This window comes from Hypanus sabinus, chromosome 25 (genome assembly GCF_030144855.1).
Source record: "Hypanus sabinus isolate sHypSab1 chromosome 25, sHypSab1.hap1, whole genome shotgun sequence".
Lineage (NCBI taxonomy): Eukaryota > Metazoa > Chordata > Chondrichthyes > Myliobatiformes > Dasyatidae > Hypanus > Hypanus sabinus.
The window spans coordinates 12,655,222-12,680,114 of NC_082730.1; the positions used below are offsets into that span (position 1 = coordinate 12,655,222).

At 41.1% G+C, this 24,893-nt stretch overlaps 1 protein-coding gene across 1 annotated transcript in view; it reads left to right on the forward strand.

Annotated features, from left to right (window-relative positions):
* The window catches only part of LOC132380882 (fibroblast growth factor 4B-like), a 60,782-nt gene extending 36,332 nt beyond the window's left edge, over window positions 1-24,450 (forward strand). The window contains exons 4-5 of the mRNA XM_059949800.1: window positions 20,423-20,526; window positions 24,274-24,450. Coding sequence (XP_059805783.1) covers window positions 20,423-20,526; window positions 24,274-24,450 — 281 coding nt within the window. The remainder of the gene's footprint in view (window positions 1-20,422; window positions 20,527-24,273) is intronic.
* The last annotated feature ends 443 nt before the right edge of the window (window positions 24,451-24,893 follow it).

Here is a 24,893-nt window from a genome sequence, read left to right on the forward strand (position 1 = left end):
GAATGTGTTTAAGCTCCTGACTCATCCGCACCAGCATTGAGATCTTATGTGTTTATGTTAAATGGTGTAATATAAACATTTACTTAACAATTACCTGATGTTGCAAAGCGGGCAGGAGAGAGGTCTGTGGGACCAAGATACTGGTTAACTCGTATTTTTTAAAATACAAAAAGATTTCAATTGCCAAACACACCACAAATGGTTAAAAACATGTTGCGGACAAAGCGGATACTGCAAAACTGAGAGTAAAGAATGCCAGTTTGTCTTTGTGTTTCAAGATAGAGGTGTTCTGGCATTCACTATGAATAATTCTGCACCTGTCATTTTTGAATCATTGATAATGATGGTTTAATTAAAGGAGACTGAGTATATTTGGACAGGAGTGGACTTTCAAATAAGGATTACTGCATCTTGGCTGAAGTACAAGATCAGCTGATGCTAGAAGTAATCCGGGGCAGTGGTCAATGCATTTCCCTTGTATTTCAAGCCCTGTTTTATTTTAGACCAGACTCTCCCACCTTCACGTCTCCACCCACCAATGCCAAGCCTCCACCCTTTAAAATGCTTGGTCAAAAATAGACCGCATGTGCTACAGCATGACTGTAAGCAAAGTTACAAGTAGCTTCCTTCACCACCGAATTATGTGTGCATGTATATACTGTCAGCTTTGAGGAGTAGATTGTCTGCAAAAGTCTACTTTAGTTTGCAATGCATGCAGACCCTCTGGAGTTTCATATTTTAGCTACTTTTTACAGCAAAATAATTTTTCGGAATCAGAAGCAAGTTTATTATCGCTGACATGATGTCGTGGAATTTGTTGTTTTGCAACAGCAGTACAGTGCAATAGATGAAAAAAAATTGCTGTATTTTACAATAAGAAATAAGTAACGCAAAAAGAGAGAAAAACGCTTGGTAGCCCCAGGAATGACCCTCTCGCTTCTGTTGTTTGTGTATGCAGTCCTGATCTTGCGGAACAAATATTCCTTCAGTAAACGTGCAGATGGTAAAACATGCAGGAAACAATTTGCGGTGATTACTTAACTTCTAACATCCTTTCCAGTTAAAAGTTGAAACTGAATGCCTGACACGTGTTTATTTACAATCTCAGTTGAGAACATTAAGGGATGCAAATGAAAATTAAAGTCATAGAGTCGCCAACTAACACAGCACGGAAATAGGACCCTCAGCCCAACTCATTCGCGCTCCCATCAAGCAAGGCCAGGAATCCTACAATCAATCTGTGGGGCATGTTGCTCAGGGTCTTGGACTATATAATTTTTTTTTTGCATGACCATTTTCCTTTGCCCGCTATTTTGTACGTGCTGTGTACATTTGGCACCTTGGCCCCAGCGGAATGCTGTTTCAGTCGGCTGTATTCATGTATGTTTGAACAATAATTAAACATGAATTTAATTTAACTACATTTGGCCCATATCCTCCTAATCCCTTCCTATGCATGTACCTACCCAAATGTCTTTAAGAATATCAAGAGGTAAGTATTGGGCTGTGGTTATGTTACTGAAGAATTACAATTCTATAGCGCCTTTCACATCCCTTGCAGAACATCCTGTTTTTATTTATTTATTTTTACTTAGAGATACAAAGCTCTCTCAGTCCTTCGAACCGCACCACCTAGCAACCTCTGACAAATCTGATTTAACCCAAACCTAATCATGGGACAATTTACGGTGACAACCTACCCAGCATATCCTTGGATTGGGGAAGGAAACTGGAGGATCTGGAAAAATCCTACTCATTCCATGGGGAGGACATTGAGAGGACGCCGGGCTGTAGTCGCATCATGCTAACGGCAACGCCACTGTGGCGCCCCTCAGCTTACAGCCAATGAGGAGTGGCCACTGTTGCAACATAGGAAGCAAAAGGAAACACTGTAGCAACACGCACGCATTGGCCACTTTATTAGGTACCTCCTATATGTAATAAAGTGACCGCAATGTACATTCATGGTCTTCTGCTGCTGTAGCCCATCCACTTCAAGGTTCAATGTACTGTGCATTTTTGGATGCTCCTCTCCACTTTTGTAACATGTGGTTATTTGAGTTACTAATACTTTCCTGTCAGCTTGAACCAGTGTGGCCATTCTCCTCTGTCCTCTATCATCAACAAGGCCCTCACTTAGTGTTTACTTTTTAATTTATTGCACCATTCTCGGTAAACTACAAAGACTGAGTTATGTGAAATTCCCAGGAGATCAGCAGTTTCTGAGATACTCAAACCACCCCATCTGGCACCAACAATCATTCCACGGTCACATTCCTTCCTCATTCTGATGTTTAGTCTGAGCAACAACTGAACATCTTGACCATGTCTGCATACTTCTATGCACTGAGTTGCTGCCACATGATTGGCTGATTAGATATTTGCATTAACGAGCAGGTGTATTAGCTGTCCCTAATAAAGTGGCCACTGAATGTAGGAAACTAAAGGAATCACTGTTGCTACATTGGAAACAACAACTGATTAACAAACAGCAAGTTCTCACAAACAACAGAGTGTTGAAGGGCAGGTGGAGTATCTTTGAGTAGTGTTTATTGATAATTGGTCATTGACTTATCATCACATGTCTTAGAGTGAGAAGCTTTGTTTTGTATGTCATATTTGTAGATCATTTCATCACATCAGTACATTGGGGTAAAACAACGGAAAGCAGTAACTGAATGCAGAATAAATTTACAGAAAATGTGCAATGCAGACGTATGCAAGGCCACAAAAAGGCTGCCCAGCATAATCCCCGCTGACTTGATTTGATGCAAAAGGCGTATTTCACTATACGTTTCAATGTGTCTATGATGAATAAAGCCAATCTTATCTTTAAAAACCCGAGGGACAACTTGTTCAACCAGAGTGCGGTCAATATGTGGAATGAGCTGCCTGAGGAACTGCTTGAGGTCAGTACATTAACAACATTCAGGAACAGTTATTACCATTCAACCATCAGGCACCTGAACCAGCGCAGATCACTTCACTCACCTCAACACTGAACAGACTCCACAAATGGTTCCAAAATTTATGGACTCACTTTTAGGGACTCTACAACTCTTGTTCTCAATATTATTTATTTACCATTTATTATTATTAGTCTTTTTGTATTTGTAGTTTGACTTCTTTTGCACATTGGTTGTCAGTATTTGCATATAGCTTTTCATGTATTCTATTGTATTTCTTTGCTCTACTGTAAATGCCTGCAAGTAAATAGTATAAATACTTTGATAATTTATTACTGACTTTGAACTTTCAACATTTAAAAGGCAGCCACATGTATGGACAAGTTTTTGAAGATATGGGCTAAAAGTGAGCAAATGAGATTAATGGATTGGAATCATGGTTGGGCAAATATGATAGGGTTGAATTGCCTGTACTCTGTGCTTCATGTCTCTATGACTTTAAATATTGGTCAGTGCTTTGGAAATATCTCTATTGTCCTGTTTCAAAATAGATTTGTCTTTTATATCCTCTTCAGGGAACAGACTGTGCCTTGCTCTGAGCTCTCACTCATGACTAAAGTTCGCCAAACACGTAGTGCTCCCTCAGAATTAAAATATTAGCCTAGAATATCCTTCGGTGCTGCTCTATCAGGAGGGGTTTCAGTAGCTAAGGAACAGGAGGGCCCCCATGAGACTTAAGAGCAGAATTAGGCCATTCAGCCCACTCCACCATTCTATCATGGCTGATTTATCATCCCTCTCAAACTCCATTCTCCTCCCTTCTCTCCATAACCTTTGATGCCCTTTCTAATCAGGAACCTATGCACTACCACTTTAAATATACCCAATGACTTGGCTTCCACAGATTCAATACTCTCTGGCTAAAGTAATTCCTCCTCACCTCTGTTCCAAAGAGTTGTTATTCAATTCCAAGGCTGTGCCCTTTATCCCTAGACCCTTCCACTATGGGAAACATCCTCTCCACATCAACTCTGTCTGGGCATTTCAATATTCAATAGGTTTAGACAATTAGACTGAAAAACATCTTGTTCCTGAAGCTTGTTGTGCAAATGAATAAAGCTACACCCTGGCTTGCCGATGGTCTTTGAGGGTTATGCATTCTAGACATCATTTATTGCATGTAAATATGGGATTTTTTTTAAATTAAGCTGTTCCACATGCATAGTAAATATCTATTTTGATTGGATTGCAGAGGCACCGTAATCTCATTGTCTTGAGTAATGACAATGAAATTCTCATCTACTCTATTATTTCCAATGAGATCAGCTATCATTCTTCAAAACTCCAGTGAGTACAGGCCCTGGGCCTTCAAATGTTCCTCATACCTTAACCGTTTCATTCCCAGGATCATCTTCGTGAACTTCCTCTGGACCCCTTCCAATGCTAACACATCTTTTCTTAGATAAGAGGCCCAAAACTGCTGACCCAACTCAGCCTTGTTGACCCAGTAATCCGCACCTCTGGGTTGTTGCACCAGAGGACTAGATCAATAAGACAGAGAATATGAGTTCAAATCACTGTAAGCCAGTTTCAGCAGGTGGGGTTCATTAAAACATCAGGAAATAGCGTGTTGGCTTTCATCAACAATGGGATTGTGTTCAAGAGCCATGAGGTAATGTTACAACTATATAAGACCTTAGTTAGACCCCACTTGGCGTACTGTGTTCAGTTCAGGTCATCTCACTACAGGAAGGATATGGATACTATAGAGAGAGTGCAGAGGAGATTTACAAGGATGTTGCCTGGATTGGAGAACATGCCTTAAGAGAATAGGTTGAGTGAACTTGGTCTTTTCTCCTTGGAGTGATGGAGGATAAGAGGTGCCCTGATAGAGGTGTATAAGATGATGAGAGGCATTGATCGTGCGGATAGTCAGAGGCTTTTTCCCAGGGCTGAAATGGCTAATGTGAGGGGGCATAGTCTTAAGGTGCTTAGAAGAAGCTATAAGGGGGAATGTCAGGGGTAAGTTTTCACACAGAGAGTGGTGGGTGCATGGAATGCACTGCCTGCGAAGGTGGTAGAATTGGATACAACAGGGCATTTTAAGCGACTCTTAGATAGGTATATGGAGCTTAGAAAAATAGAGGGTTATGCTGCAGGGAAATTCTAGGCAGTTTCCAAAGTAGGTTACATGTGGGCAATGTGCTGCAGATTTCTGTTTCAGTGTTTCTGTGAAATAAAGAGCTGATATTGGTAAGTACGACCCTGAATAAAATGGGTTCCCCCAAAGCCTTTTAAGGGTGGAAAAGTGCACTGTCTATCCAGACTGGCCTACACGTGACTCCATTCTAAAACCAACATAGGAAACTCTCATCTCTCCTTTGAAGGAGTTCAGCACACTATTCAGATGAACGGGAAAAAGGAGTGGTACTAGCAAAGCTGTTACCTTACATTTCCTTTGACCTAGGCTCAGTCTCAAACCCTGATATATAGGCACATACATACATATATATATAGATTCTAGGGTGCCAAACACTTTTGCACATTACTGTATTTGTCAATGTGGAGCAGAGAGTGAGTTTGTAAATCTGTAAGGAGCAAAGGATGTTGGGGATGACAGAGTGCAGCGCTGTGGGAGGGGTGCAGGACAGGTGGCAGAGAAGTGCCATGGGTTGGGGGTGGCACGAGTGCAGCCAGCCCTGAGACACCAGGCAACGTCATCTGATTCCAAACAATGGTTTACTGATCATTACGGAATGTCTCTCTGGCTCTTCCCGCTCCCCTTTTCCTAACCATGATTCCCCCTTCTTTGCCCCTTCCCAATCTCAGTCCACAATAGAGACCCAGATCAGAATCAGGTTTATCATCACTTACATATGTCATGAAATTTGGGGGGTTTTCTGCAGCAGCAGTACAGTACAATGCATACAATTACTACAGTACTGAGCAAAAGTCTTAGGCACCCTAGCTATATATAAGTGCCTAAGACACTTTGACAGTACTGTATATGTCACCATATACTACCCTGAGATTCATTTTCTTGCAGGCATTCACAGTAGAATAAAGGAATACAATAGTATAGATTTTCTGTTCTCTATAGAACAGAATGGTCAACATGGAGAAGGGTTTCCTCCCATATCCCAAAGGATTGCTCGGAGAATTGGTTACCGTAAATGGCTCTTTAATGTAGCTGAATGGCAAAAGAATTGAAGGGGAGTTGATGGGCTTACGTGAGGGAGAGAATGGATTTGATGATTCTCAGCATGAATGTGGTGGGCTGAATGGCCTCTTTTGCTATTAGAGTAAATAAGGAAGCCAGGGAGTAAACACAGTAAAACTTCTCAGCATAGATAAGGCTGAAAGGCAAACGGTGATGTCCAAGATCCGAGACAGAGTTGTTTCTATGAGGCAGCACAGAGCATTTGACTTTCTCTTGCAGATTTGTACCTGAACTTGTGAAAATTCATTACAGTGAATGAATGAACAATTATTAGTGACCACTACCTGGACTAGAGTTGGCTTTCGTAATCCAGTTCAGGAGCCTAATGGTTGTAAATTAATAATTGTTCCTGAATCCAGTAGTGTGGGACCTAAGGCTCCTGTACTTCTTACTATCACCATTGGGCAGGAGGCACAAGAGCTTTAGGCCCTACACCACCAGGATCAGGAACAGTTATTACCCTACAACCATCGAGATCCTGAACCAGCGTGGATAACTTCACTCACCTCAACGCTGAATGGATTCCTCAACCTACAGACTCATTGTCAAGGATTCTACAAATCATATTCTCAGTGATATTTATTTTTAATATTTGCATATTTTTTCTTCTTTTACACATTGTCAGTCTTTGTTTATATACAGATTTTCAGAAATTCTATTGCCTTTAAATGCCTGCGTGAAAATGTATCTTAAGGTAGTACATGTTAACATATACTTTACATAAATTTACTTTGACTTTGAAGGAAGCTCCTCTAATTGAGCTGAAGAGAAAAGGGAAACTCTGGGTTTATTTCACTGGTGTTGAATATACTTCAGTGGAAATATTCGTGCCCCAACCAGTCACCCTGTTCAAATCTCTCTCTCTCTCTACAGATCCATGTACTGCAGCTGCCACAACTCTCATTGCTACTCTCCATGCGCCTCTCAAATCCGTTCTTCACATCGTAGATTCACAGAGCATTACAGCGCAGAAATAGACACTTTGGCCCATCTGGTCTGTGCTGAAGTATCATTCTGCCTATTTCCATCGACCTGTACCTGGGCCATAGTCATCCATACCCCTTCCATCCATGTAGCTATCCAAACATTTCTTAAATGATATAGAGTCATAGGCACACAATGCCTTTGTAATTGTTAAGGGGCTGTACCACTAATGTATTTGTTGCTTTGATGGTTTAGCATTATATTACAGGCATGATGCCTGGCAGCACCTTCTGTTCTTTGATTCCAGTATGTTTCAGGCTAATTGGAATAATGGATAATTGTACCTTTGCGTAGGTTTTAACTAATGTCTATACTTTATATATCTCATTAAAACACTTGGGACACTGAAGTTGTAGGTTTATTCAAGCCTTGTGACTAAGTATGTGACTCTGTAGATGTGGTCACCTGCCTTGTAGCTAGCGTGTTTTGATAATATGATTAAGGAACCCAAGTTGATTGAATTTGTGGTGGTGAGTTTTATGACGCACTCTTAAGGTCAAGAACTTCAACTGGGGTAATTTCAGAATCAGAATCGGGTTTAGATTAAGTCCTGATGGTGGGTCTCACCCTGAAATGTCAACTCTTTATTCCCCTCCATGGATGCTGCCTGCCTTACTGAGTCCCTCCAGCATTTTGTGTGTGTTGCTTCAGTATCATAATCACTGATATATGTTGTGAAATTAAGTCATTTTGTAGCATCTCATAATTTGATGGAAGGAATTCTGTACCTCCAGTGAATGATAATCTACAACTGCTAGTTGGATAATAGTTTTTGGAGTAGCACACACAAAGTGCTGGAGGAACTCAGCAGGCCAGGCAGAATCTATGGAAACGAATACTGTCAACGTTTCAGGATGAGACCCTTCATCTGGAATGAAGAAAAAATGATGAGGAATCAGAGTAAGAAGGTGGGTGAGGGGAGGAAGAAGCACAAGGTGATGGGTAAAACTGGAAGCGGGGCTGTTGGTGAAGTAAAGTGTTAGGAAGTTTATTGGTGAAAGAGATACAGGGCTGGAGAGGGGGGAAGCTGACAGGAGAGGGCAGAAGGCAATGGAAGAAAGAAAAGGGGGAGGAGAAACAGAGGGTAGTGATGGACAGGGAAGGAGATAAGGTGAGAGAGAGAAATGGGAATGGGGAATGGTGAAGGAGGAGGCATTACCAGAAGTTCGAGGAATTGAACCTGATGGCATGAATTAACCTCCAAGCTGATGAAATGAACATTGATTTCTTGAACTTTTGGTAATGCCCCCCCGACTTATCTCAACACTGAACTACTCCAGAACCAATAGACTCGCTGTCAAGAACTCTACAACTCATGCTCTCAGTAATATTTATTTTTATTACTTGCACAGTTTTCTTTCTTTTACACATTAATTGTTTGTCAGACTTCTTTTATTTATTGACATACAGCGCAGAATAGGCCCTTCCAGTCCTTTGAGCTTCGCCAACCAGCAATCCTCTGATTCAATCCCAGCCGAATCGCGTAACGATTTACAATGACCAATTAACCTACCAATCGGTATGTCTTTGGACTGTGGGAAGAAACCGGAGCACCCAGAAGAAACCCAAGCGGTCACATGAGAACATACAGACTCCTTACAGATATTGGCAGGAACTGAACATGGGTCACCTGACTGTAAAGAGTTGAATTAAACACTATGCAACAGTGCCATGCCAAATTATTTATGTATAATTTTTCATAAATTCTATTGCCTGCAAGAAAAAGAATCTCAATGGTTACATATATGTTCTTTGATTATGACCGTTCTCGGTACCAACGATGGTATTTAGAGTAAGGGTGATAGCTAATCGGATATTCCCTGTTCCAAACTACCATCCAAACACAGAGTTATAAGTAAAGCAGAGATTGGTAGGTTCTTGATATGTCAGGGCATCAAAGGTTATGAGGAAGAGTCAGGCAAATAGAGTTGAAAGGGATTATTACTCTGCATGATGGAATGTTGGAGCAGACTTGATGGGCTGAATGGCCTAATTCTGCTCCCTCGTCTTATGTCCTCTAATGAATAAATGTGGCATTATTGTTTTGGAGACTCTGTGAGTTGCCAAATCCTTACACAGATAATACTTTGCTATAGCAATTTATTCGTTAAAGTACAAATCTTACAGGAATATTGTTTTCATCACTGGTGTTTAATTCAGAGTTTCCTAGGCAAAGTTGTTGAAACAACCAAAGATACAAGGTAAAGACGGCCCTATTAATCCATTCTGACTATTGCCTCAACCATATGTCTATCTTAAGTTCCTGTGGGATAAACAGACTGAATGAATCACCTTCTCATTCAAAGTACATGATTGCAGGAAAGATGAGATTGATTTTAAAATCCACTGGATTAAAAATTGGATAGGTTACTTCAGCAACTCCCGTTACATTATTCTCAAGGTAAGTAACTTTCTTTTTGCTTCTCTCTTTCTCCCCCACAAATTAATTCCATCTCGCACATTTATTTAACTGTATTACTTAATGATTTCCTGCTTGCTTTTTCAATCTGCCTTCATGGTCCCAGTCTGATGGATTAATTTCTGCAATTCTCTGTTTTAAAAAATCATAGACATAGAAACATAGAAATCTACAGCACATTACAGGCCCTTCGGCCCACAATGTTGCGCTGACCATGTAACCTACTCTAGAAACTGCCTAGAATTTCCCTACGGCATAGTCTTCTATTTTTCTAAGCTCCAGGTACCTATCGAAGAGTCATTTAAAAGACCCTATTGTATCCGCCTCTACCACCATCACTGGCAGTGCACTCCACACACCCACCCACCACCACTTAAGTCAGAATATTGGACACAGAACAGCAGAGGAGCAGACTATTCAGTCCATCATGCCTGCACTGACCGTACTAAACTGCCACCTGCCTACACATGGTCTGTATACACCTGCCCCATTCCCTGCCTGTTTATGTGTTTGTCTAAATGTTGCTTCCTCTATCTGATCTAGAAGCACATTCCAGGCACCTTACCACACTGTGTAAAAGCAGCACACATCGTATTTCTCCTTTAATCCTGCCCCTCTCACTTTAAACCTGTTCCCTTTAGTATTTAATCATTTCCACCCTAGGAAACCACTCAGACTATCTAACCTGTCTACAACTCTCATAACTTTATATGCTTTTATACGGTCGCCCCTCAAGCTCCAATGCTCCAAGTTTAATCAACCTCTCCTTCTAGCTAATTCTCTCCACTCCAGACAACATCTCAGTGAACCTCACCTGTATTCTCTCCAAACCCTCCACATCCTTCCTGTAATGCGGCCACCAGAACTGAACGCAATATCGAGGCAGCCTAACCAAAGTTTTATACACCTCATACTCATTGCCCTGACTGATGGAGGCAAGAGTTCCATACACCTTTACCACTTCAAAAGTTGGAAGTGGGTTTATTATTAAAGTACCTATATGTCATATGAACGCACAACAGAACTGCATAAATCTGACTGTCACAGAGTTGGATACGATGGACAAACAGTCACCTATATGTCACATATACTACCTCGAGATTCATTATCTTGTGGGCATTCATAGTAGATACAAAGAAATACAATAAAATCAATGGAAAACTACACATAAAGACCGACAAACTGTGCAAATACAAAAAAATACTAAGCACAAGTTGTAGAGTCCTTGAAAGTGAGTGTTTAGGTTGTGGAACCAGTTCAGAGTTAAGGGAGATGAAATTATCCACGATGATTCAAGAGCCTGATGGATCAGAGGGGTAATAACTGTTCCTGAACCTGGGGTGGTATGGGACCTAAGGCTCCTGTACCTCCAACCCATGGCAGCAAGGAGAAGGGAATATGGCCTGGATGGTGGGGGTCCTTGACGGTGGATGCTGTTCTTTTTTGTGGCAGCTGTCCTTGTAGATGTGCTCAATGGTAGGGAGAACTGTACCGCCTCTTTGAGGGAACTATGCATTCATATCCCAAGATAACCTTTGCATATCAATTCTTCTAGGAGTGCTGCCATTTACTGTATACTTCCTTTTGACCTCCCAAATGCAACACCTCACAGTTGCCCAGATTAAAATGCAATTTCTCGATGCCAGTGTACAACTGATCTAAATCCTACTGAATCTTTGACTATCCAGCTCTGCCCATGTTGGTGCAACAAAGCTGGGTATCTTCTTTGTGGCAGGCTTTGTGGTTAGTAAGCTACTGGGGGCCTTTTACTTTATGAAGGAACTTCATTAGAACGGTCACAGAGTAGTTGTAATTGTTTTTAGACATCCAAAAAGCAAAAGCCAAGAATATGAGATAGGCACAGTAAATCCAATGAGAAATTCAGGAGAAACGTCTTCACTCAGAGATGGTGTGAATGGGAATCTGTTAGAATGTGGAGCAAAACACCAATGTTGTGAAAGGGACAAGTAGATTATGGAGGATGTAGTGTAGTGGTGCACACAATCACTTTACGGTGACAGCTGTAGAGATTGGGGTTCAATTCTCTCTGCTGTCTATCAGGAGCCTGTATGTTCTCCCCATGACCAAGTGGATTTCCTACGAGTACTCCCAATTTCCCCCCACATTCCAAAGACATACAGGTTAGTGTTAGTGAGCTACGGGCATGCTAAGTTTTGCACCAAAAATGTGGTGATGCCTGCGGGCTGCCTAGCCCAACCTGCACTGATTTGATTTGACACAAATGGCACATTTCACTCCATGTCTAGACCTTTACGTGACAAATAAAGCTCACCTTTGTCTTTGAGAGAAGTTGGGGTGATGTGAATCAAAAACATGGAGCTGGCTACATGACCCTGTGAGATTGGTCCATCATTCAATTCACCAGAATCAGGTTCAATATCACCAACGTATGTCGGGGATTTTGTTAACCTCACAGCAGCAATACATAATGATGGAGAAAGAACTGTGAGTTACTTTATATAAAACAGTTAAATTAAATAAGTAGTGCAAAAATAAATATAAAAACAATGATAAAAAAATAAAATAAATCGTCTACCTTATCCACGTTCTTGTCCCTGGCTCAGTCACAGTGCATCGCAAGAAGCCATCTCTCTCTTTCCTTCATTACTCTCGATGATTGGACTTTCACAGCTGCAGGAGAGGATTCAAAAATCCGGCAATGTGCAGGCAAGCAGAATTTCTCCCCATCCCCATATTTCCTTCCAACACGATAAGAGACAGACGTGTCCTATGGAGTCTATCCCATGGGGTGGCATCTGTAAGATTGGGGTTCAATTCCCACTACTGTCTGTAAGGAGTTTGTACATTCTCCCCGTATCTGCATGGCTTTACTCCAGGTGCTCCAGTTTCCTCCCGCATTCCAAAGATGTGCAGGTTATGGGCATGATATGTTGGTGGCGACATTTCAAAGCTGTGCCCAGTACACCCTTAATGCAAAATGATGCACTTCTCTGTTTATTTTTAATATACATGTGACAAATAAAGCTAATCTTTATCTCTGGAGGTTCCCTATCATGCCTTCTCCCATGGCAGTATTAAACGGTTCAATCTGTGCTCTGGTGAGCATAAAGACCATCGAAGTTTCCGTTTGTGTACTCCCGGTGGGGAACGTTTGGAGCAGCAAGACATGGAAGGAAGCAGATCCTGTGGTGAGATAAGGAGTGAATCCGGGCCTGGGAAAAATGGGGGTCTTTTATCCCTGCTCTTGGGGACTGCAGACATCAAGGTTTTATCCCCTTTGAATACCAGCATCAGAATCAGGTTTAGCATCACTCTCGTATGCCATGAGATGTGCTGTTTTGGGGTAGCAGTACACTGTAATACATACAAAATGAAATATAAAAAATAAATTATAAAAACGAGTGAGGTCGTGTTCATGGACATTTCAGAAATCTGATAGCAGTGGAGAAGAAGCCGTTCCTAAAATGTTAAGTGTGCATCTTCAGGTCCTATACCTCTCCCTGATGGAAGTAATGAGAAGAGGGCACGTTCCTGGTGGTCCTTAATGATGGATACTGCCTTCTTGATGCATCATGATTTGAAAGATAAACTTGATGGTGGGCAGGCTAGTGCCCACGATGGAGCTGGCTGAGTCTTCAACCCTCGGCAGATGTTCTCGATGCCTGTTTGATTGAGTTTTAGTTGATGCTTGTTCCAAGTTAGATGGATAGGAGAAACAGTACTGATGTGTGTTCCTGAATCCAACCTGGCTGGATAACCCCTTTAGTTACAGGGAGCCATGGAAACTCTGAAAACGTTGGGATGCTCTGGTAGAAAGTACACAAAATAAGCAAAATTAAATAAAGCTATACTCCTCACGTCAGACCTTTCTGTGGGGCTTCTACAATTCTCTTGGACAGATCCAACTCCTTCCAGCAAGGGTTCCTGACCTGGGGTCCACGGACCCCTCGGTTAATGATAGGGGTCCATGGCATAAAAAAAGATTGGTAACGCCTGCTTTACAGGAAGCAGTCTATGGTGTTGTCAGCCATGCATGAGGGAGGCATGTGATTTATAATGTAAACTGCTGGGACTTTCACTCAAGGAGTTACAGGAAAAAGTTGAATAGGTTAGAACTTTATTCCCTGGAGAGCAGGAGAATGAGGGAAGATTTATAGACAATAGACAATAGGTGCAGAAGTAGACCATTCGGCCCTTTGAGCCTGCACCGCCATTTTGAGATCATGGCTGATCAATTACTATCAATACCCTGTTCCTGCCTTGTCCCCATATCCCTTGATTCTCCTATCCATAAGATACCTATCTAACTCCTTCTTGAAAGCATCCAGAGAATTGGCCTCCACTGCCTTCTGAGGCAGTGCATTCCAGCCCACAACTCTCTGGGAGAAGAAGTTTTTCCTTAACTCTGTCCTAAATGACCTACCCCTTATTCTCAAACCATGCCCTCTGGTACTGGACTCTCCCAGCATCTGGAACATATTTCCTGCCTCTATCTTGTCCAATCCCTTAATAATCTTATATGTTTCAATCAGATCCCCTCTCAATCTCCTTAATTCCAACGTGTACAAGCCCAGTCTCTCTAACCTTTCTGCGTAAGACAGTCCAGACATCCCAGAAATTAACCTCGTGAATCTACGCTGCACTTCCTCTACAGCCAGGATGTCCTTCCTTAACCCTGGAGACCAAAACTGTACACAATACTCCAGGTGTGGTCTCACCAGGACCCTGTACAATTGCAAGAGGATTTCCTTGCTCTTGTACTCAATTCCCTTTGTAATAAAGGCCAACATTCCACTTGATAGGGGTACACAAAATTATGAGGGGTATTGATAGGGTAAATGAAAGCACTGAGATTGGGTGAGACTAGAACTAAAGTTCACGAGTGAAGGGTGAAAGGCGAAATGTTTAAGGGGAACATGACGGGGAACTTCTTCATTCAGACGTTAGCGAGAGTTTGGAATGAACTACCAGCGGAAATGGTGGATGTGGGTTTGATTTCAGTATTTAGGAGAAGTTTGCATCCAACTAGAATATTTCTCTGGGTTCCCCTGTTCACAGTATCAAACAAGTTGCCTGCAGTAACGCACACAAAGTGCTTGAGGAACTCAGTGGGCAGACAGCAACTATGGAGGGAAATGAAATGTCGACGTTCCAGGCCAAGAGCCTTCATCGGCACTCCTGTTTTAAGTCCCATTGAAGGGTCTCTGCCCAAGATGTCAACTATTCATTTCCCTCCATGGAATCTGCCCGACATTCTGAGTTCCTCCAGCATTTTGTGTGTGGTGCTCGAGATTTCCAGTGTCTGCCAGATCTCTTGTGTTTATAATGACCTCCAGTGATGTGATTTAGCCGTAATCAGTTAATGAATGAGGTAAAATTACTTAGTCTAAATGAGCCTGTCTCTTGGCTAATTCCCTGGTCTGGAGGTCATTCCTGATGTCTGTTTTCTGTAGGTGTTTTTAATTTTAATTTTATTTGTAGGATGAAATGCAGTCATAGCGTCATAGAACACCACAGCACAGAAACTGGCCCTTCAGCCCACCTAATCCATGCTGAACCATTATTCTGCCTAGCCCCCGTTGACCTGTATCTGGACCATTGTCTTCTATACCCTTCCAATCCACGTGCTTATGCAAAATTGTCTTAAATGGTGAAATCAGCCATGCATCCGTGACTTCCATTGGCATCTTGTTCCACGCTCGCACCAACCTCTGGGCGAAGAAGTTCCTCCTTGGGTTCCCATTAAGTACACTTAGTGACCACTTCATTAGGTTTTTTTTTGCTCAGGTAATGCAAATATCTAATCAGCCAATCACTTGACAGCAACTCAATACACAAAAGCATGCAGATGTGGTCAACAGGTTCATTTGTTGTTCATACCAAACATTAGAACGGGGACAAAATATGATATAAGTGACTTTGACTGTGGAATGATTGTTGGTGCCAGAAGGGGTGGTTTGAGTATCTCAGAAACTGCTAATCTCCTGGGATTTTCACACAGAAGAGTCTCCAGTTTACAGAGAATGGTGCAATAAACAAAAAAAAAGTCCAGTGAGTGGCAGTTCTAAGGGCAAAAACACCTTGTTAATGAGAGAGGTCGGAGGAGAATGGCCAGACTGGTTCAACCTGACAGGAAGATGATAGTAACTCAAATAACCATGCGTTACAACAGGAGAGCATCTGTGAATGCACAACACATCGAACCTTGAAGTGGATAGTGTTATGTTTTGCATCGTCAAAACCTTAAACTAATTCAAAGGAAGACACGGGAGTCTGGGAGGGCAGGTCCAACTTCATGTTTACTTTAACTAAGGCGGGCATGTATTACGCGGTAGCCTCATGACATATGCTATTCATGTATTTATACATATAACTCGTAATGAATTATTTAAACAAACAAGAATAGTTAATCAGCCAATATATATACAAGATTACTCAAATATTATTTAAACATTAAATACACAACAGATGGGCTACAGCAGTCGAAGATCATAATTGTACACTCATTAAGTAATGTGGCCACTTAGTGTGTTTTACCTTTCACTCTTAACCTATGACCTCTAATCCTATGTTATCTAACTGTTATCTAAATAGCAATGTAATATTTCAGCAATGGTTTATTGATCAGAAAGCATCTTTAAAATAGTAATTTCAAAAACAAAGTATACATCTGTTGCTTCTAAAGAGTCTCAGCCCAAAATGTGGACTCTATTACTTCATTCTTTTTCAATCTTTTTATTATTATTAATAATATGAACAAAATACAATTGATATATTGATAAAGGGATTACAAACATACAAATACCCATTGCACATGAAAGAATACATAAGCAATGATTACAGTATAAATGAGTTTTCCCAAAACATGAACCATACAGTATATGTATGAACAAGGTAAATCTAGGTATTTCATAATATATAATATAAAAAAAAACAGAAAAAAGAAAAAAGAATCTTATGCAAAAATAACTAAACTACTAATCTAATAGCTAATAAAGAAAAAAAAGCAAAAAAAAGGAAAAAAAAGAAGGAAAAACTGGAAAAAGGAAAAAAAGGGCTGTTTATAATATCTCACAAGAATACATAATCATCAGCGTCATCAACTCCGATCCTCACAACATAAATAAGATTAAAGCTGGAAAATCAAATAGGCATGGAACAGGGTCATATTACATCATATGAATAAATGGTCTCCATATCTTTTCAAATTTAATAGAAGTATCAAATGCACGACTCTATTACTTCAGACGCTGCCTGACCAGCTGAGTTCCTTCAGCATATTGTGTGTGTTACTCTGGATTTCCAACATCTGCAGAATCTCTCATGTTTACTCGTATTGCACATGATGTTGCAACAAATTATTACCCAGTCTGGCGATCCTTTCCTCGAACACTGTCTGAGCTACTTCTGCTGATGATCAGTAGAGCTCTGATTAGTGAAAGTTGACAACACTGAAAGACTTGTAACAGAAGCTAGCAGTTTTGCAACATAATATACCAGGGCTCAGGGATTAGTGATTGTGCGGTGTGAATCACCTCAATGTGTGACACAGTGCTTTGATCTTAGTTAAAGTTTTGTCAACTTTCTCTCTGCTTCTATTTGAATAATACTAATTCCACCAAAAGTACAGTAGATCTCTACTTATGTCAGAGTTTGCATTATTTTATAATGTAGTATTTCTAATACCACTCCAAGTGACCATATCAGTTCAAAGTTCAAAAGCTCAAAGTTAATTTATTATCACCATATAGTATAAGATTCATTATCTTGCAGGCATTCATAGTTGAACACCCAAGTTAGGCAGTCTTTCATTGATTCTATTATGGTTATTATTCTATAGATTTATTGAGTATGCCCACAGGAAAATGAATCTCACGGTTGTACGTGGTGACATATATGTACTTTGATAATAAATTTACTTTGAACTTCGAACAAAAACACGATAGAATCAATGAAAAACTATCACAAAGACAGACAAACAACCAATGAGCTAAAGAAGACAAAAGGCATAATAGATAAACAAATAGGTAGATAAATAATACTGAAAATATGAGTCGTAGAGTCTTTGGAAGAGAGTTCATAGGTTGTGAAGCTGAGGAGAAAAGCTTTTGAATATTTTTTGAACGTGCCTTGTTCACCACTCCGTGGGTGGCTTTTGTTTCTGTTTACCGCATTCTGTTTCCATCTGGAAGACTGATGTTTCTGCTGAGCCTTCGTCAACCTTGGAATACAAAATGGCAAACGGATTTCACTAAAATAATGAAGTTTATTTCAGTAAAATAAACAGATCAGTCAGCAGGAAATCTGTGTTATGGGAAAGTTACAATGGGATGTAAATTTTAACTTCTTCTTGAGTAATGATCAATTACAGCCACGCATAACCCTCATGCTGGAGTTACCAGGGTCAGCAACCCTAGCAACTATGGAGCAATTGACCAGCATGAATAAGTGGGAGGTGTGGCAGTAGTTAGTTCTGCAGGTATTGTGAGGGCAATACTTGTCCATATATGGAGACTAAATCCTGACTGATGGAATTGTGCAAGTGAGCATAGGGCACACTCACTAAATCCTGTCTGATGGAATTGTGAGACTGAGCATAGGGCAAACTCACTATTTCAATCTTATGGCTTGAAACCATGTACAACTCAGTGCATCAATAGTTAGTCTTGAATTCAGGGTCCAGAGGAGATTTAGGACTTTTACAGATGAGGAGAATGGGCAAAGAAGCGACAGACGGACCACAGTATAGGGAAGTGTATGGTCATGCACTTTGCAAGATGGAATAAAAGTGTGGACTATTAACTAAATGGGGGCTGAATTCAGAAATCAAAGGTACATAGTTTCCTAAAGGTTAATTTGCAGGATGTGTCCGCGCAATGTTAACATCCAATAGGTCTAGAATATATAAGAGCAAGGATGTCATTCTAAGGTTTTATAAGGCGTAGGTCAGACCTCATTTGGAGTATTGTGAGCAGTTTTGGGCCCCTTATCTAAGAGGAATGTCTGGTATTGGAGAGAGCCCAGTGGATGTTTACTAGAATTATCCTAAGAATGAAAGAGTTAATGTATGAGGAGGGTGTTGTGTGTTTGGGCCTGTACTCGCTGGAGTTCAGAGGAATGGGGGCAGTGAGGGGTCATCTCACTAAAGCCTAACAAATATTGAAAGGCCTAGATAGAGTGGACGTAGAGAGCAGTTGCCAATAATGGGTGAATCTAGGGCCAGAGGGCACAGCCTCAGAACAGAAGGAGAGCCCTCTAGAGTAGAGATGAGTTGGAATTTCTTTGGCTAGATGATGGCAAATCAGTGGAATTCACTGCCACAAATGGCTGTGCAGGCCAAGTCATTGTGCATAGGGGGAGGATGAATACAGGGCCCTGCAGAGGACTTTGTCAAATGGTGCAAGTTGTATCATCTACAGCTCAACATCTGTAAGACAAAGGAGATGGTGATGGACTGCAGAAAGACTAAGCCTGCACAGCTTCATGTTACTGTTGATGGTGAGGACATAGATGTGGTGAGGACCTACAAGTACCAGGAGGTGCATCTAGATGACAGGTTTGAGTGGAGCACCAACACACAGCCTGCATACAGGAAGGGCCAGAGTCACCTCTACTTCCTGAGGAGACTGAGGTCCTTTGGAGTATGCAAGCCTTTCCTTCACACGTTCTACCAGTCTGTTGCTGCCAGTACAATCTTACGTGTGGTGGTGCATCAACACGAGCGATGTCAACAGGCTCAATAAACTGATTAGAAAGACTGGCTCTATTATAGGAGTCAATATGGACACACTGGAGGCTGTGGTAGAACAAAGGACCCTATGGAAAATCCTGGCAATGCTGGACAACATTTCTCAACCTCTGCATGCCACCTTGGCTGAACAGAGGAGCAATTTTAGTAATAGACTAAGACAACCGCACTGCTCCAAAGAGCGCTACATGAGGTCATTCTTACCCTCGCCCGGTGGGCTCTATAATGGTCAACCTACAGCTGGGAAAGTGATGAACCCCTCCTGTCAGACTATTCAAAGTAACTTATTTTTTCAATCTTTCTTATTTCTCTTCTATTATTTGTATATTTGTATATCTGTGCACTTGTAAAGTTACTGTGACACTGCAATTTCCTTTGGGATCAATGAAGTATCTATCTATCTATATTCAAATTGGAAGTTGATAGGTTCTTGATCAGCAAGCATGCTAAGGTTGCAGGGAGAAGGCAGAAGAATGAGGTTGAAAGAGAAAATAAATCAGCCACGATGGAATGGTGGAGCAGACTAGATGGTCCAAATGGCCTCATTCTGGCCCTATATCCCATGGTGCTATGGTCCTGCTGCCTTGATATTCCAGTAATCAGGGTTTGATCCTGACCTCTGATGCTGACTTTGTGGAGTTTGCATGTTCTCCCTGTGACCTCTTGTGTTTGTGAACCACTAGGTTTGCTTTCTTGTGAACTCCAGGTAGAAGGTTCTAGAAGTGATATGCCTCTGAGAGACTAAGGAATTTATCTTCAAAATGACATTTATATTGGCAAGAATAATTATTGAATGTTAAAAGCCCTTGAGGGAGTGGATGTGGAGAGGATGTCTCCTATGGTGGGAGAGTTTAAGACCAGAGGACACAGCCTCAGAATAGAGGGTCATCCTTTTAGAATGGAGATGTGGAGGAATTTCTTTAGCCAGAGAGTGGGGAATCTGTGGAGGGAAGTCTTTATGTATATTTATAGCAGAGGTTGACAGATTCTGGATTGAAGGGTATGAAGGGATACGGGGAGAAGGCTGGAGATTGGGGCTGAGAGGGAAAATGGATCAGCCATGATGAAATGGTGGAGCAGATTCAGTGGGCCAAATGGCTTAATTCTGCTCCTATCTCTTATGGTCTAATGACATTTATGATTCTTATTTCTTTTCCCTTTAGGTCTTTTAATGATTTCTACAGTAGAGTTGGGAGTGGTCAGTTTGTATGGTATAAAGACCCATGCCTTCATTGCAATGAATAACAAAGGTCGACTGTATGCAGCGGTGAGTAAAATCAACTATGTCCATCCTCTTCTCTTTTCTGGTTTTCTAGCACAGTATCGGGCCTTTCCAGCTCAGCAAATTGAGTCCTTAGATCCGAATCCCCAGAACCGCCTGGAGTGGGCCCGAGCCTCGGTCTCAGTTCCTTATATTGGTGAATGGTCAAGCACTCAGTTCACCATTTTACTAGAAGGCTGACAGCAGTGGTGTAATACACCCCCAATATGACACCAAGATGAGTGAGAGGGCGGCGCGGTGGCGTAACGGTTAGCGCAGCGCTTTACAGCACCAGTGACCACCCATCAGCATTCAATTCCCGCCGCTGTACGTTCTCCCCACGACCGCCTGGGTTTCCTGCAGGTGCTTCAGTTTCCTCCCACATTCCAGAAAGAAATGTGCAATTAAGGTCAGTGAGACGTGGGCTATGTTGGCGCCGGAAGTGAGGCGACACTTGCAGGCTGCCCCCAGCGTAACTCCTGGATTGTATTGGTTGTTAACGCAAAAGGAAGCACTTCGCTGTACGTTTCAACGTACAGTACTTGGCAACAGTTTATATAGATACGAACTGCACCATATTGCTGCCGCAAAGTAAAAGCAAATTTCCAAATTTCATGATGTATGTGATGAGGATAAACCTGATTCTGAAATGGGTCTCTATTATAGACTGAGAGTGGGGAAAAGGGGAAGGGAGAGGGGAAGGAACGGGAAGCACCAGAGAGACATTCTGTAATAATCAATAAACCAATCGTTTTGAATCAAATGGCCTTGCCTGGCTTCTCAGGGCTGGGTGTCTCTGCTCCCACGACACACCACTGCACCCCCACTGTTCCTGGCACTCTTTCTCAGCCATCAATCCCACATCCCTCCCGCAGCGCTCCACCCTCGCCATTCCCAACGTCATTTGCTCTCTGCTCCACATTGACAAATACAGTACTGTTTGAAAGTCTTAAGTATCCTAGCTATATATATATATATATATATATATATATATATATGAGTCTAAAACTTTTACACAGTACTGCCCAAGGGACTAATAAAACTAAATTTGATCATTATCATTATGTGTCAGACCTTTAAGGTACATTGCAGTCCTTTCCTTTCTATATTTTTCCTAATTGTATAAATGTGAGCTATCAGAATCAAAATCAGAATCAGGTTTATTATCACTGACATATGTCGTGACATTTCTTGTTTAATGGTGGCAGTACAGTGCAACACAAATAAAAATGCTAGAAGTTACAATAAGAAATATAAAAAAATAAATAAGTAGTGCAAAGAGTGAGGTAGTGTTCATGGGCTGATGGACCATTCAGAAATCTGATGGTGGTGAGGAAAAAGCTGTTCTTAAAACATCGAGAAGTGCTCTTCTGGCTCCTGTACCTCCTCCCTGATGATCATAATGAGAAGAGGCTAAGTCCTTAAAGATGGATGTGACCCTTTTGAAGCATCAGCCTTTGAAGGTATCCTTGATGCTGGAGAGACTAATGCCCACGATGGGGCTGGCTCAGTTTACGGTCCTCTGCTGCTTTTCCCAATCCTGCGGAGTGGCCTCTCCATACCAGATGGAGATGCAACCAGCTAGAAAGGTCTTTGTGCTACATCTGTAGAAAATTTGTTAGAGTCTTCGGTGACACAGCAAAGTTCCTAATGAAATATTGTATAGTCACCAACAAAGTCTGACAGCAGCAGTATAACATTCCCCCGTATCACACTAAAATGTCACGCAGATTTGACAGTATGGGTGAGTCTGATAGCTGGATGTGTGTCAGTACTTTCCTTTGCATGAACTCCTTTTCTTTCTGAACTTTTCATAATTCTTCAAAAGGGTGTCATCCGTCATGAAGGACAAACCCTCTCTCATTGCTACCATCAGGGAGGAGGTATAGGAACCTGAAGCCACACACTCAGTGTTTTAGGAACAGCCTTTTCCCACCGCCATCAGATTTCTGAATAGACAATGCATCCACGAACACTACCTCACTATTTTTGTTTGGCTCTCTTTTTGTGCTTCTTATTTAATTCAAAATTCAAAGTGTCACTCGTTATCTGCAGGCTGCCCTGAAGAAAATTGCACAAAATAGCAATAAAAAAGGTGTGACCAAAAACCAGAAACATAGCACATAAGACATAGAACAGTACAGCACAGTACAGGCCCTTCGGCCCACAATGTTGTGCTGACCCTTAAACCCTGCCCCCCCCCCTTATAACCCCCCACCTTAAATTCCTCCATATACCTGTCTAGTGGTCTCTTAAATTTCACTATCTGCCGCCACCACTGACTCCGGCAGTGCATTCCATGCACCAACCACTCTCTGAGTAAAAAAACCTTCCTCTAATAACTCCCTTGAACTTCCCACCCCTTACCTTAAAGCCATGTCCTCTTGTACTGAGCCGTGGTTCCCTGGGGAAGAGGTGCTGGCCATCCACTCTATTTATTCCTCTTAATATCTTGTACACCTCTATCATGTCTCCTCTCATCCTCCTTCTCTCCAAAGCGTAAAGCCCTAGCTCCCTTAATCTCTGATCATAATACATACTCTCTAAATCAAGCAGCATCTGGTAAATCTCCTCTGTACCCTTTCCAATGCTTCCACTTCCTATGAAACACATCATATCATTTTATATCTGCACACATATATATATATATATATATCTTATTGTAATTCATAGTTTTTAAATGTCTTGCACTGTTTTACTGCCACAAAAATAGCAAATTTCACAACATTTCACTGATTTTAACTGATATTAAACCTGATTCTCATTCTGATTCTTTATAGAACAGAAAGCTCAATAATATGGAGGTATCAATGGAAGTGTACCAATTCACAGGAATGGAGGGAGTTTGGATAGAAAAACTTGATAAGATATTTTATTACACCCTCTCAGAAATCCCATTATGATAGTAACCTCCCTGTTTTCTGGAGAAATTGTGGAAATCAAAATTCAAATCATTATCAGATTTTTTGGGACTGCCCTGTTATCAAAAACTATTGGAGGGGGATACACAATGCCCTACAAGACATCTTTAAATGTGAAATACCCTTAGAGAGTAAGACCATATATTTTGGACATATATCTCAAGAATGGTTGAAAAGAGATAAAAATATTTAATGAATATATTGTTGGTGGCTGGTAAAAAGACTCTTACTAGGAAATGGTTATCACAGGAGAGCCCAACTTTAAATACATGGATGGAAATTACAATGGACATTTACAAAATGGAGAAGATAACAGCATCTGTTAATCATAAACTGGAACAATTTGATTCATACTGGGAAAAATAGTTCAACTACATAATGCCTCATAGGCCTGATTTTATTCCCACAAATCAATGAATATGTTGTTAAAAAAGATCACTCCCTACTTGTACATAGTTCTTTCCTTTTGCTTGTTTTTTCTTTCTGCACTTTTCTATAAGTGTATACCTCAGATAAATACTTTGTGGAGATTTGTGATATATATGATATATATGTACAATGTCTGAAATACATTTTGTGGAAATGTTTGTTTGATGATGAACTTCAATAAAAAATAAATTACAAAAAAAAAAGAACTGGGAGCTAACAGCCACAGTGAGTGATACAATACAGTTAGTGGTGGGAAACTTTGTTCAGCAGTTAGTTCTAAGCTTGTATACAATCGCAACCACATCACTAAGAATGGTTTTGTAAGGAGGAACTGAAGCCTGTGATTAATCACACGAGCACTGCCTGTGAACAGTCATCAACTGACAAGCAACTTCTCTTTCAGGCGGACTTCAATAACGAGTGTGAATTCAAAGAAAGGCTCTTGCCTAATCGCTACAACGTGTATGAATCGAAGGCCTACCCGGGGATGTACATAGCACTGAGTAAGCACGGTAGAGCGAAAAGAGGAAGCAAGGTTTCGCCCACCTTGAGAGTTACACATTTTTTGCCGAGGCTGTAAAGAAACGAATACTTGAAATTTCGCAAGTCCTGAACTCCATGGAAATAGCATTGCAGAAGAGTATATATGTACAGGACATTTCTAGTTTAACATTAACTTATTAACTTATGTGGAAACGGCATTACGTGTAAATATGTTTTACTTTTTATAGTTACTTTGACATTAATGCTGCTTTAAAAAGGAAGTATGACCATGGGCAAGCATGAAGGTCATTTACCATAGAGGTCAGATTGTGCTCCCAGCCTGAGCTTTTACACCTTTATCCAGAAGAGGAGACATCAGTTACTATGTGGGCCTCATCAGACAGTTTCCTGCATTACAATGAGTTATGTAAGGAATGCATTGGTGGTGCATTGGGGAGGTGATTATTGCTGAACACCAAAGTGATACGTGACTTGCAACCAAGTCAGCAATAAATAAAATGGGTAGATTCTAACAGGAAT